At 34.0% G+C, this 15324-nt stretch overlaps 1 protein-coding gene across 1 annotated transcript in view; it reads left to right on the forward strand.

Moving 5' to 3' along the window:
* Nucleotides 1–13238, forward strand: part of LOC123717555 (probable multidrug resistance-associated protein lethal(2)03659) — a 42647-nt gene extending 29409 nt beyond the window's left edge. Inside the window, exons 21-33 of the mRNA XM_045673616.1 lie at nt 925–1051; nt 1830–1980; nt 2064–2300; nt 4904–5013; nt 6553–6667; nt 6918–7113; nt 7272–7458; nt 7750–7922; nt 8577–8693; nt 9110–9212; nt 9965–10074; nt 11102–11198; nt 11776–13238. Coding sequence (XP_045529572.1) covers nt 925–1051; nt 1830–1980; nt 2064–2300; nt 4904–5013; nt 6553–6667; nt 6918–7113; nt 7272–7458; nt 7750–7922; nt 8577–8693; nt 9110–9212; nt 9965–10074; nt 11102–11198; nt 11776–11811 — 1759 coding nt within the window. The 3' untranslated portion in view covers nt 11812–13238. The remainder of the gene's footprint in view (nt 1–924; nt 1052–1829; nt 1981–2063; nt 2301–4903; nt 5014–6552; nt 6668–6917; nt 7114–7271; nt 7459–7749; nt 7923–8576; nt 8694–9109; nt 9213–9964; nt 10075–11101; nt 11199–11775) is intronic.
* Nucleotides 13239–15324: the final 2086 nt, after the last annotated feature.

Raw genomic sequence — 15324 nt, forward strand, 5'->3', positions numbered from 1 at the left:
TGCAATCAGCACTTTCCTACAATGAAGAAAAACATTGTGTGGAAACCGGAATATCTTATACCCGAAAATTACGCGTATCTGAAGCAGAAGGCCACCTACTTGTCTATAAAAAACACGTGTGTTAGCGGTTGTTGATCTAGTTCTTAGGGTAGGAAATTAAACACTTCAATGACGACTTAATTCACTATAATTTACTTCACTGATTTTACGTGAACTGTATAACCTCAAAGAAAAAGCCCGTGCGCATGTGTCACAACCTCTTTTATATTCACAACTCCCTCCTCCGACTCGACCATCCCACTTCGGGGAGATGGTCGAGTCAATTCGTAAACAACCGAACGAGTTAAATGAATAACTATTGCACATGCGCACTTGTAGCAAGATTCTTAAGAATATGTTTCATAAAAATGTTTAGAATTTAATTAAATAAATATTAGAAGCTAACACGTGTGTGTACTTATGTACACGCGTTAGAAGTTATACTTCTTTGGCGTAACAAGATAAAAATCTTTATTTTTATTTTTTATCTTTTGCCTTACTCTACGTTTGTAGAAACAACGACACTAACAATAGAAAAAAGGTATTTAATACATTGAAAGTTTTATTGTAACGCATTGTCTAGTTAAGTTTGTTTAAACATCACAAAATGTTGGCTTTAGCTAACTTCAGGGTGTCGGTTTTTTGTGACGATGTGCGGGTGTCGGGTTTGTGTGACGGTGTGCACAAAAATTTACTTTTATCATTTTTCTCCAACGCGCCAAAGGAAGTATAACTTCAATTTTAGAAGAAACGGGCAATCAGAGGTCCATGCGGGGTTGTAGCGACTGTTGGAGTAGCAGAAAAAGAGATTACATGGCTTCCTAGAACGAATTGGATGAGTGATATGTTTTGGTTAATTTTCAAAATTTAAAATACTCATTTCAGGGGCGTTACGAATGCACCCATGTGGTTTTTTAACCACAATCCTTCTGGAAGAATCTTGAACCGGTTCTCGAAGGATATGGGCCAAGTTGACACTTTGCTGCCGGTCGCTTTGGTGGACTGTCTTGGAGTAAGTTCATTTTAAATAGATTATTTTATGGCACTATTTGTGCTGTTTCAGCATTTAATAAAATTATCACATACAGTGATTTTCTAAATTCGGCTAGTGGCTTCTGCTTGCAATTCTGGTCTTTGAGGTTCGTCTCCCGGCTGTGCACCAATTAACTTACTTTCTATGTGCAATTCAACATTCGCTCGAACGATGAAAGAAAGCATCGTAAGGAAACCAGTTTGCCTTAGACCCAAAAAAGCCCACGACGCGTTTCAGCCAAGAGGCTGATCCATTAGGCTATCCTTATTAGGGTGACTAATGATCATGAAACAGATACAAAAATCTGAGGCCAGGACCTAAAAAGATTGTAGCGGAACTGATTTGTTTTAGCTATTTATTTAACGTTTATTTATATAGATTTTAGTTACATCTTAATTTTTACGTAACAAAAAATACTTATTTAATATTTTAATTGGGACGAATAAACAATGGCCTTCTCATTATCTGGTTAAATAAATAATGATTAAAATAAACCTTTTTAGTGTAATAAAAATGCGTTAGCGCATCCCTTACCTTTGGGATACTGGTTCTGCTTACGAGATATCCAGTTATACAAGACAATACTACTAAAACCATATATGACAGTTCTACACTTTTTGCACTTTACCCTTAATATTTTTTTCTTACTTGGGTTGCCTGGAAGAGATCGTGGTTTAGCGACAAGGTCGCCCATCACATCCCTAATAATTTATGTTTAAATATTTGTTTTTTTTACTAAATTTCATAACGTTTTCAGTTCTTCCTGGAAGTTATAGGTATCCTGATAGTGGTGTGTGTCGTGAACTGGTGGCTGCTACTCCCAACGGCGGGTGTTGCCTGCCTTCTCTTTCTTTTACGAGCCCTGTTCCTCAGCACCAGCCGAGAATTAAAGAGAATTGAAGCTATAGGTATGAGTTCCAGCATTATATTTGTTTATTGTGATTTATTTGTAGTACAATTGAGGGATCGAATTCTACACTGTTTTCTTTAGCCCGAAGTCAAAGCCTGAACCATGCGGCAGCGACTGTGTCAGGCCTCGCTACGATCCGTTCAACGGGCGAACAGCAACGAACACTTGCGCGTGAATTCGACAAGCTCCAAGACCTCCACAGCTGTTCTTGGACCCTGGTACTTACAACTAATAGAGCTTTTGGATTCTGGATGGATATGGTCTGCTGTCTTTATCTGGCTACCGTCACTTTTAGCTTTTTCCTCTTCGCTAGCGATGGTGAGTTACAGTTTTATAGCAAATATCTTCATCGGAAAAGTTATAACATAATTTTGTTTTTGCTAGTTTTTATTTTATTTAATGTATTGCAAACCTTCGATGTGTATTGTAGGGCCGATTTTAGAGATGACATTTAATAATAATAAATAATTTATTTGCAAGAAAGTGGTACTTTTTATCGATCGATCGATTCGATCGATAAAAAGAATCGATATATCGATTATCGATCAATTATAAAAATCCACCCAATCAGCCATGCAAATGTCACATTAATTGTCAGTAAGTCGTAATCATCTGTCATAATAATAAGTCAAGCTATTTATAATTAATTGTTGTCAAACTTATGGTCCAAATACTACGTTATAAGTATAAAGACACCACACATATTTACCACATCATACATTATACTATATTGGAGACTCTTGGGCCGTGGGGGTCAAGTTAACAGGGGCTAATTAAAGATTTAAGTTGGCGCCTGGTAGAGAGAACTGGGGACCCCAGAACTGGTGCTTTCTTCTCTCAACGAATAAGTATCGCAATACAGTGAGGAAATGACAGCATTAAAGATATACTGCGACAGGGGCCAAACTTTATTAAATTTGTTTTTATTTTCTATTTATCAATTTTTAATTATTATTATTATGTAGGTTAAGAAAATTGTTAATACTACACAATAAATATAACACTAAAAATAAGTATGTTAGATAAAGTGTTTCTCATGTCGACAAAAATAAAACGTAGCTTCAACTGTCAGATGTCATATGTGATCTATTAAATTATCCAAAAACAATCAATCTGCTTCAACTGATAGATGTCAGATGTGATCTATTAAATTATCCAAAAACAATCAATCTGCTTCAACTGACAGATGTCAGATGTGATCTATTAAATTATCCAAAAACAATCAATCTGCTTCAACTGACATATGTCAGATGTGATCTATTAAATTGTCCAAAAACAATCAATCTGCTTCAACTGATAGATGTCAGATGTGATCTATTAAATTGTCCAAAAACAATCAATCTGCTTCGACTGACAGATGTCATATGTGATCTATTAAATTATCCAAAAACAATCAATCTGCTTCAACTGATAGATGTCAGATGTGATCTATTAAATTATCCAAAAACAATCAATCTGCTTCAACTGACATATGTCAGATGTGATCTATTGAATTGTCCAAAAACAATCAATCTGCTTCAACTGACAGATGTCATATGTGATCTATTAAATTATCCAAAAACAATCAATCTGCTTCAACTGATAGATGTCAGATGTGATCTATTAAATTGTCCAAAAACAATCAATCTGCTTCAACTGACAGATGTCATATGTGATCTATTAAATTATCCAAAAACAATCAATCTGCTTCAACTGATAGATGTCAGATGTGATCTATTAAATTATCCAAAAACAATCAATCTGCTTCAACTGACAGATGTCAGATGTGATCTATTAAATTGTCCAAAAACAATCAATCTGCTTCAACTGATAGATGTCAGATGTGATCTATTGAATTATCCAAAAACAATCAATCTGCTTCAACTGATAGATGTCAGATGTGATCTATTAAATTATCCAAAAACAATCAATCTGCTTCAACTGACAGATGTCAGATGTGATCTATTAAATTGTCCAAAAACAATCAATCTGCTTCAACTGATAGATGTCAGATGTGATCTATTAAATTATCCAAAAACAATCAATCTGCTTCAACTGACAGATGTCATATGTGATCTATTAAATTATCCAAAAACAATCAATCTGCTTCAACTGACAGATGTCAGATGTGATCTATTAAATTGTCCAAAAACAATCAATCTGCTTCAACTGATAGATGTCAGATGTGATCTATTAAATTGTCCAAAAACAATCAATCTGCTTCAACTGATAGATGTCAGATGTGATCTATTAAATTATCCAAAAACAATCAATCTGCTTCAACTGACAGATGTCAGATGTGATCTATTAAATTGTCCAAAAACAATCAATCTGCTTCAACTGACAGATGTCATATGTGATCTATTAAATTATCCAAAAACAATCAATCTGCTTCAACTGACAGATGTCAGATGTGATCTATTAAATTATCCAAAAACAATCAATCTGCTTCAACTGACAGATGTCAGATGTGATCTATTAAATTGTCCAAAAACAATCAATCTGCTTCAACTGATAGATGTCAGATGTGATCTATTAAATTGTCCAAAAACAATCAATCTGCTTCAACTGATAGATGTCAGATGTGATCTATTAAATTATCCAAAAACAATCAATCTGCTTCAACTGATAGATGTCAGATGTGATCTATTAAATTATCCAAAAACAATCAATCTGCTTCAACTGACAGATGTCAGATGTGATCTATTAAATTGTCCAAAAACAATCAATCTGCTTCAACTGATAGATGTCAGATGTGATCTATTAAATTATCCAAAAACAATCAATCTGCTTCAACTGACAGATGTCATATGTGATCTATTAAATTATCCAAAAACAATCAATCTGCTTCAACTGACAGATGTCAGATGTGATCTATTGAATTGTCCAAAAACTGTCTGTTAGCCAGAGAGACTAATTCAATAACAAAATTATCATTTCAGGAACCATGGGTGGAAATGTGGGACTGGCGATAACTCAAGTGATAGGTCTCGTGGGTATGTGCCAGTATGGGATGCGGCAAACCGCTGAAGTCGAGAATCAGATGACATCTGTAAGCATAATTTTATTTATACTGAAAGCAAATCTTTAATAAGAAGAAACTTTAACCCACTGATGAGCTAAGGCTGTATTTTGCTCACTTGCTTTCTTAGTTTTCTAAGCGTGGCTAAATCATAATCGTCAGAGTTACGCCCGGAGAGTTCAGGCACTCTCTTCAACTGTTACATTGCATTCATTCGTTGTATGGCAATTAACGTTTCATTATTTCGCTTATATTCTATTGTTGTACGCGAGTGGTTAATATGGAGTAAAAAAGCATCCTGATGATCCAGGGACCGTACACCTGCAGAACATCTTTAATAACGATTACGACTACTACAACATCTAATAAAATTCTTGTGTCACGATGTTCGTTCCCATACTCCTCCGGCTCGACCGATTCACATGATTTTTTTTAATGCATATTCAGTAAGTCTGACAATCGGCTAGTAACTATCTTTCACCTTAAGTCATAAGGGTGGTCCACCCCTAAACTGTTTTTTTTTGTTTTTTTTTGTTTTTATAGCAAAATGTTCTATGTTGATATGTACTACTTGTAGGCTAAGTAATGTCATGTTACGAGAAACGAAGTTCGCGGGGGCAGCTATTCTATAACAAAATCAAAATACAATTTATTTATAAATTGTTCACTTAGGAAAATCAGTACAAAAAGTTTCAATTTTTTTGACTGCCATAAATACTGGAAATAAACTCTCCGTAACGCTTTTTAAGCTGCAGCTTGTATTGTGTGTCTACTATGCCCTATTGTCCAAATAACTAAATTTGTTAAAGATCTCTTTTTCGGACGTGCCATACAATGAAAGATTAAGACACTTATTTATTTCAAAATTCGTTGTAAAACTCAGTAAAAAATTATAATAATAAGATATTTAAGAGGACAACGTGCGAATCGTTTTAGATTATTTAGTCATAATTCCTAGGTGTTAGCTTAAATTCCCGGAAAGTCTACTTCAGTTTTAGAATGCCAAACGGGGAGGATTTCTGTCAGTAAATTTGTATAGCCTTCTTACAGAAGGAACAAGAAACTTCTTAAAGTCTTAACCAATTAAAGAGCTGTGTAAAAAGCTTACTATAAAGTTAACGATTATCTAGTTGATAAAAGGGCCTGGGACTAATGCTAGACAGGCTACTTCTAATTTGCGATATTTGTTTTAAAATAAGAGTTTTTTACGCCGGCTTTTTCTCTCGGCCTACACCCTCTGTCTTCTTGCCCGATGAGTGGGGATGTCAACTGATTCAAATTTATTGACGTGGAATAAGTGATACCTGTATCTTATGTACCATAATATTTTTTTTTAAATTATATTGAAATTAACAAATGGTATTCGTGCGCACAACTTCCGCGTTTGGTAGATAATTTCGCTGTACATTGCGCACGTGTCGTCACTCACAGCGCTAAAATCACCGACGCGGTGGAAAACTGGAGTATCATTCCACACATTATATACATTCCTGTCCATGAACAAATACAATATAGTCTCGAGATACGATTTCGCCTTGAGTTAAGCTTTAAATACCTTGTCTATTTCAGGTTGAAAGAATTCTAGAATACACCAATCTACCTCCAGAGACGCCGGTAGAACCTGACCGGAAAGCGTTGAAAGCTGAGTGTCCGAACTTAAACTTTGAAGATTGGCCTGATCACGGTGTGTCGATTTGTTTTAGTAGAATTGCTGCCGAAATTAATTAAATAATTGTAGATTGTCTGGTACAATGGGTGTCCCCATTTTTTACATTTTCAGCCAATTTTTCTTTGAAATTTCCGAAATCGACTAAACTTTTATTCGATTTTTTGAGACGTTTCCTTTTGTTTGTCTAGAAGTTCAGTTGTAAAACGTAATTTTTGTAAGTTTCGAGTCGGTACCAAGTAAAACTATCTATCCTTAACATTTTCAGGACAAATAGTATTCGAACATGTATCACTGGAATACGAGAAACCGCCAAAGGAAGAAGCAACAGAACTGGTTCCTAAAATAGATGAAACATCATACGCCATTCGGGGTGTTAGCTTCTCAATACGGCCAGGGGAAAAAGTTGCCGTGGTTGGAAGAACCGGAGCCGGAAAGAGTTCTCTTATTGCAGCTCTGTTCAGGTAAGCCAAAGTACTACTTTAAATGTTTATTTGGAAAATTGTCAGTTTAAGATTGTGTTGTATTAAAGTTCTAAGGTTTTCCAGCGATATTTTCGACGTTTTGACAATATTTCAAAGACTAGGTCTGATTGTTTGATTAAACATACGTAAATTTCCAGATTAAACAAGATAACTGGAAAGGTATTAGTGGACGGGGTATCAGCGGAGTTGGCTGGTCTTCGGACGTGGAGATCCCGTCTTTGCGCTTTGCCACAGAGACCGGCATTATTCGCAGCTACGTTAAGGGACAACTTGGATCCAGAACAGAAGTATAGCGATGCCCAAATACACGCTGCGTTGCATGAGGTATTTTACTTTTGGCTAGAATTATAAATTGAAAGATATTTGTTGACGTTGAATCGGAAAGAATTGTTTGTAATATAACGTATGCTTACTTAGCGTATTCTCTTTTCTGTTTTTCTTTTCGCTGGGACGCTGAAGGATAACATCGTGAGGAAACCGGCAGTATGTCAGATAGAAGGCTGATCGTCTACTTGTCTATTAAAAAAACAATTGATCACGAAACAGAAAGAAGAAAGAGAAGAGAAGAACAGAAGTCTTCCAAAACATTCAGTCCAAAATAATAAAAATTTATAGGTAGAACTCCAATCGCTAGTCTCGGCCCTCCCAGGTGGGCTCTCTTCTCGAGTTGGTGATGGAGGGGGGAACCTGTCGAGTGGACAAAGACAGCTCGTGTGCTTGGCTCGAGCTGCTTTGGCGAGACGAGCCGTGCTTGTCTTGGACGAGGCTACCGCTAATGTAGACACGGAGTAAGTTCCCTTATGTTATCTAAACAGTTTAGAAAGAAATGCTGCCAGCGTAAGGTACACTACAGGGACCAAACTTTTTGAATTTGTTTTGATTTTCTTTTTAATAATTTTTATAATTACTTTGTAGGTTAAAAAAATTGTAAATACTGTATTTTATTGTAATCTATGTTTTGAAATAGATTTGTGTTTTTTTTTTAATTATCATGCGTACTTTGTGTAAACGTTTACTTACAGATATTGTGAATTATACAGACACGTTTTAGCAATAAATTTTAGGTATACAGCACATGCTGACTCTTTTTCTAGGTCAGGAACTCATATCTGAGTATCATGGTCAACTGTATAGTAACATCTGCCGCGAATATTTTTTTCTACAATACGGTTATGGCTTCTTTCACTACTGTATATACTTTTGAAGGCGAGTCTTGACGACGAGACGAGACGAGCATCTCTAGGTTCGTACGTAGTTACGTACGTACATTTAGTACGTAGATGCGTTCGTGCGTTTCATCGTGGTATTCTTAACGAACGCCACATTTCATATAGTCAAATATACAGATGACAAAAAACACAATTTGATGAATACATACTCACCCAAACATCAATGGAAAATTCATCTATCCATTTTATTTAGACTTTTATATTAATTTCCAGAACTGATCGTCAGATCCAAAGCACGATTCGCACTAAATTCGCGAGTTCCACAGTCCTCACTATCGCGCATCGACTGAACACCGTGATGGACTATGACAGAGTGATCGTTATGGACAAGTGAGTGATGTGTTAACACGTTTGTGACAAGGTTTTGTCAATAGCAAGGCTTATTGAAGTTTATTGATTTATTATAAAACTGTTCTAAAAGTAAGAAGGAAAGGTTATAATAAAGTAAACTAAAGGTAAGGTGAGAAGGAGACATATAATATATGATAGAGAGGCAAGTGGAATGGATTTATATAGTATTTGACTCATGACATATTATGCTTATTTGAGACATTAATTTTTGATAAATATCAGAAAATCAAACGTATACGTTATTACGTATACGATCGTAACGTGTTAAACGTTAACACGGTTCGCCGTGTTATCAAAAAGATGTTTTTTTTTTGCAGCCATGTATTTTTTCACAAGCAATATCAAGCAATTATATTTTTAATTATTTATAATGCAATATCTGTTTGCTTTAACAGAGGTCGCGTCGTCGAGTCTGGTCATCCATTTGAACTGTTGACGACCACCGCGCAATCGAAGCTAGAGAATCAGCCCCGACGCACACTTCTGTCGAAAAGCCAGGTTAATATGACAACAATAATTTATCTAGTTTTCTTTATAATAATATCTGAGATTAATAATGATATCTTTGGTTAATAATAATATCTGAGATTAATAATAATATCTTTGGTTAAGAATAATATCTGAGATTAATAATAATATCTGAGATTAATAATGATATTTGAGATTAATAATAATAACTGAGATTAATAATAATAGCTTTAGTTAATAATAATAACTGAAATTAATAATAATATCTGAGATTAATAATGATATTTGAGATTAATAATAATAACTGAGATTAATAATAATATCTGAGATTAATAATAATATCTGAGATTAATAATGATATCTTTGGTTAATAATAATAACTGAGATTAATAATAATATCTTAGATTAATAATAATAACTGAGATTAATAATAATATCTGAGATTAATAATAATATCTGAGATTAATAATGATATCTTAGATTAATAATAATAACTGAGATTAATAATAATATCTGAGATTAATAATAATATCTTAGATTAATAATAATAACTGAGATTAATAATGATATTTGAGATTAATAATAATATCTTTGGTTAATAATAATATCTGAAATTAATACTATCCCATGTTTTTTTCCTATAAAACAGGGGGAAAACGGGCAGAAGGTTTACTTGGTGTTAAGTGCCCATGGACACTCTCAATGCCAGTATTATTATAATAAATTAAATGGTAAAATAAAGCCTATCATATCTTATAAAAATATTGTTGGAATTGTTTCAGGCGCCATTGGCAATTCCAGAAAACTTTGCATTCCAATCATCTGGTGAACGTCATGAAGAATCCGAGACCCTCATTTTGTCCAAAGATAGGATTAGAACTTATTCTAATAGGTTAGTTTGATATTTTTTTTTCCAAATTTATTGTATTTTTCTATACTCCCCAGATCTTGTGATCGTCAGTAACTTCCAACGGTGATTCCGTGTCTTTTACCCAATTGACATATATTTCACTCAATATTTGTAGCTGATGTCGTTACATTGGAATCGCTCGATGCAACCAAACTTTCAAGTCGTTATCGTTATCGTGATTGGTTACACATCGTGTCGGGAATTGATAAATTCTATTGAAAGAAAACACTTTTTTACCGGATTAAAGCTATTTGTATTATTATAAACTTATAATTATTTTAATAATTTAAAATTTTTCATTCTAATAATTTTAATTGTAAACTTTTGACATTCAACACCTTTTGTCTTCAATCACCGTGACCACGCACGCTGTAAAGCACGCGAAACGTCGGAAAAATTAAAATACAAATAGCTTTATTCCGGTTAAAAAATTGTTTTTTTTTTCAATATGCAAAAGCTATGTCAACCAAAGACTTATTACCACTTATTTGTAGAAGCCAAACGGATATCTATATAATCCAAAATTACTTTTTTTAATGGTTTGGTTTTTGTTTCATCTATACAGTTATAGATCTTTAACATTACATCTTTTTTTAATACATAAGGCAAATAATCTCAGGCAGGAGGCTCACCTGATGTTAAGTGACACCGCCGCCCATGGACACTCTCAATGCCGCAAGAGGGCTCGCGAGTGCGTTGCCGGCCTTTTAAGAATTTGTACGCTCTTTTCTTCCTAAGTCGAATTGGTTCGGAAATACTTCAGTGGGCAGCTGGTTCCACATAGCGGTGGTGCGCGGCAAAAATTGCCTTGAAAAACGCTCAGTCGTGGAACGGCGGACGTCGAGGTGATACGGGTGGAATTTCGTATTCTGCCTCGACGTCCGATGATGACGTTCTCTTTTCATCTAAGCGTTAACACAATTTGACAGAAAGGGACGAAATATTAGTGAAATGTTCAAATAGTTTATTATTGTTATTAAGAATAAATTTACGAGCTATAATATTTCAGATCCGAGTTGAGTGAGCCCGAAGGCGGCATATTCAAGGTGCTAGTGGAACAGACCGGACCGGAGACGGCTGCCATGTTGTACAAAATGGCGGAGGAGGTAATTTTTTAATAATCTTTTTAGGTCAAATTTATTGATTTTCAGCAGTTATTGCCTAGTGGCTTCACCTCTCCGAAGTCGCAAGTTCGATCTCTAGCTGTGTACCAATGGACTTAGTCTATGTGTCACATTCTCGGAAGCTCATACGGAGAAGGAAACCGGCCTTTGACCCAAAGAGTCGTTGGCGTGTCCGTCACCTAGTTTCCTATTAGAAATGTGCTCGGAATAATAATTTTGTGGAAATAAATCTAAACTGGAGTTTAGAACCACGACATTAGTTAACTTACTTATATATTTAAGCTAATAATTAGAAGCGTAATAAAAAACATATAATGATGATGAATGATTTATGAACCCTTAGATAAGCCAAGTCACTACCCCTAATTGTATGTTGGTTATAAGATCATATTTTAATCCATTAAAGTCAGCTTCAAACAATATACTCATTTAACATATCTGAACATACAACAAACACACTTAATTATGGCTTGAACCAATTATTTTTCTGTTAAGACAAAGCACAAGTATATATAGTTTGATTTTTGTATGTCATATTTATAGATTTCTCTCTTTTCAGAGTTACAAGAAACTTCAACAGAAAAAGATCGCTTAGTTTTTATTATGATGTATGCACTGCCTTGTACATATTTAAATATATAACAATATTTGCCTTTTATATAATCCCATACAAACACAGGAACAATTTCAATAGGAATTATGAGAATTGTGATGTTAATGTTAATTTTTTCGGTCTATAAATAGTGTTTAAGAAGAATAACCTGATCCGAAATTAAACCGAATTTATTTTTATTAATACCAAATCATAGTCGAGGTTCTACGGTGCTATTATGCATTTATATATATATATATGTCTTTCTTGATTCAATGTTTCCATAAACGTTATATATTCGAAAAAACTTCATAAAAACTAAATCAGTGGGTACTGTGTAAAAATGCGTAGACGATTTGAAGATGCGAACGATTTGATCACACTGAATGAATGAGTTTTATTTGATTTAAATTTTATATGGTGCCTTATAATACGTGGACTAAACAGTTTGTTACCATTGTTACCTTTTAAAATGGGATCTAAACGTAGCGTCTTTGTTACCATAATTACCAATCAAATATAGATATGCATTACAAAGTATCTTGGTTAATATGATTTTCTTGTAATTTGTAACTAACACGGTACTATTTATAGTCCACGTTATAAAAGGCTTATTTACTTTTCAAAGCGTGAATTGAATGTTCTGGTAATACTCACAAATTACATTGAAATCGAGACGAAACTTTTGATTGTGAATTTTTTACTACTTAATACTTCTATTTAAAATGTACCTGCTTGCGAAATTGTTCGAATTTAATCTTTATTGGCCTTATAATGCGTGGACTAAACAGTTTGTTACTATGGTTACGGTTTATACATGCACTATATTTAGTCAGCGTTGTATAAGGTTAATGTCAATTTAACATCTATATGAAAAGTTAGCAATTATTATGGAGTTGTACTAGGATTCACTATATATAGTAAGTGTTTTTAAATGCAAAAGCCCCAGTACTTAAACTAATTAATTATCGTGTAGGCGAGTTTTAATTTTTTTTACAAAAAAGTTTTAATTTTACGTTTTACGAGTGACATCAAAATTACTTAATTTTATTATAACACAACGTTATTAACAGTGGTCTGAAAACGAATTTTACATTGAGAATTATAAATTTTTAAGATCTCTTATGGAGTTGAGGTTAAGGACTATGACTTTCATGTGTCAAACTACTTAAGGCTTATGTGCTTTCATGAACTGATAATTCAACTGACCCAAAGTCAATTTAAAGCAATTAAAAATGTTTATAACCATATTTCGTAATAACTATTTCAAATATACAATGCGATGCCAAAGTACGTCAATTTATCAGTACTTTAAGACTGATTCCCTTGCCTTTACTATCTAATTTGACAAATATCCAAATATACTCCAAATATCTAAGAGAGTCGAAAATCTTATCGTAGCCTAAACTGATATACAAGTGTCGTTATAAAACATATTTTCATAATAATGTGGCAAACTATAGTCATTTTTAAAGCGTACACGTACTTCTACAGTACAAATATAGAACCAGATGTACTGATTTGTGTTCTAAAGTAAGCTAAGCTATTTTCCAATTTAGATTCGCGTGTGTTAAAATTGTTTTTTATACATTTCTTCTTAAGCTGTTAGGACAAATCTCGGGCAGTTTTTACGCACTCATGTGAGCTGTGTATCGAACATCTGATTTACATTAGTGTATTGTTTAAAAGATGCTGCCTAAGAAGACTCTAAACAGGTTAGTAAATTGTTCGTAACTTTTGCTAAGAAATTTGTAATTGTCACAGTCACGGTTTTGTCTTAAGTGTCACTGTCAGAAATGTCAAGTGTCAAAAATAACAAAGAATTGTTTGGCGTTTTATATAAATGTTTTGTGAATGTTCATTTTCAGTGTCAGTCTTAGAAATTGGATTTGAATTTCTATAACACGCGTGTTTAGTGTAAATCGTCAATTAATGTGATTTTCATTCTCCGTTTACTTAAAGTAAAGGATGATTTTTTTAATTGTGATTCAAACGTAACAGTATTTAATTAATTCCTTAATTAGCAGAATTTTATTTTATTGTGTAGATAATTTTGTGATTTTAGTCAATTAATAACTTATATATATTAACTAGCTTGTGTACTTAGGAAAGTAAAATGCTTCTAATGTATCAAGTAATCTGTGATTTTTCACGTGAATTAATTAGTACTTAATATGTAATTATGTTATATTGTAATATATAAATATTTTAATCTATATTTTGTTTTTTTTTATTTATTATCTGTTATTTTCGTAAATTGCAAAGGCAGTACGTAAAATTAAATAATACGTAATGGAAAAGTAATATAGTTGTGTATGGATAATTAAGGACTCCATCGAACTTTCCGAAAACAAATTAAAATAATTCAAAATCTTATCAGCATCACCTTAAATGCTGATAGTCTTTCATTTGCGAACTAGCGAGTTGTGGAATCGACTAATCGAAAAGACAGGGGGTCTTTACCTGGGAGATACGACCTCAAATTTAAAGAAAGACTCTGTCAAAAGCCGAAATATGGTGGACTAAGATGGGTGTCCATGGGCTACGATGACGGCCCGTTGTAAGCGTTCCGTAGGCTCGTATGCAATAAAAAAAAACACCGTTCAATACCAAACACTATTATACGTGAAGTTTAGTATACAAATTCCATGCGTACGTCCATATTGTTACGAAGACGGGTCGACTGCCATGTTTTTAGATTTTTCCACTACTTAGAGAACTTTTCAGCAGGCTGTAATATGATTTCTGAACGTTTCAGGAGAGGGTGAATCACATATTAGAAAATTGTAATTTCCATAATGTTACCCTAGTTTTCAGGAAGCTGAAACATTTTTTCAGTCAGTTTCAGAACATGTGTAGTCTAGTGGTGCAGTTTTCAGGAGACCCGTTTTCAGGCGTTTTCAGGCCTAGTTATACCCCTTTGATGAAGGAATATTCTAGACCGAACTTTCTAGGTGTGAGACAAGGACGAAATGATACGAGAGAGAGAGAGAGAGAAGATCAGAACTTTCTCGAAACTAGACGAGCACTCTAGAACGCCGTATGACAAGGACGGAGCAACGTGCCCAAGAGATAAAGAGTGCGGACGTTCTAGAATTGTGCAATCGCTACTCAGTAGCAATCCCGCCTAGAAAGTTCTCGAATATTGTTTAGAATTATTCCCAGGGATATATAAGCGAGCCGAAACGCGACTAGTCGCCTTTAGTTTTGAATGCGATAACAGGAGAGAAACACCGAAGCGATAAAGTGCGAATAAAGTGATTACAAGTGATAAAGTACTGTGTAAAGTGTGCATAAGTGAAGTAATTAGTGTTTGTGTGTTATAAGTGCATTTCTGCAATTAATTTGTGCTCATAAATTCCTCATTGATTTACCAAGAAATAAACCCTTGAAGAAATCTACGGCATTTTCTATCCGATCCCCTAGCTCGTAACAATATGTACGAATACTGGCTGAATTTGTCGTAAACTTCATGCTTCGACTTTTGTGCTTTCAATTAAAAATAAAACAAAATTG

Source organism: Pieris brassicae, chromosome 12, assembly GCF_905147105.1.
Source record: "Pieris brassicae chromosome 12, ilPieBrab1.1, whole genome shotgun sequence".
Lineage (NCBI taxonomy): Eukaryota > Metazoa > Arthropoda > Insecta > Lepidoptera > Pieridae > Pieris > Pieris brassicae.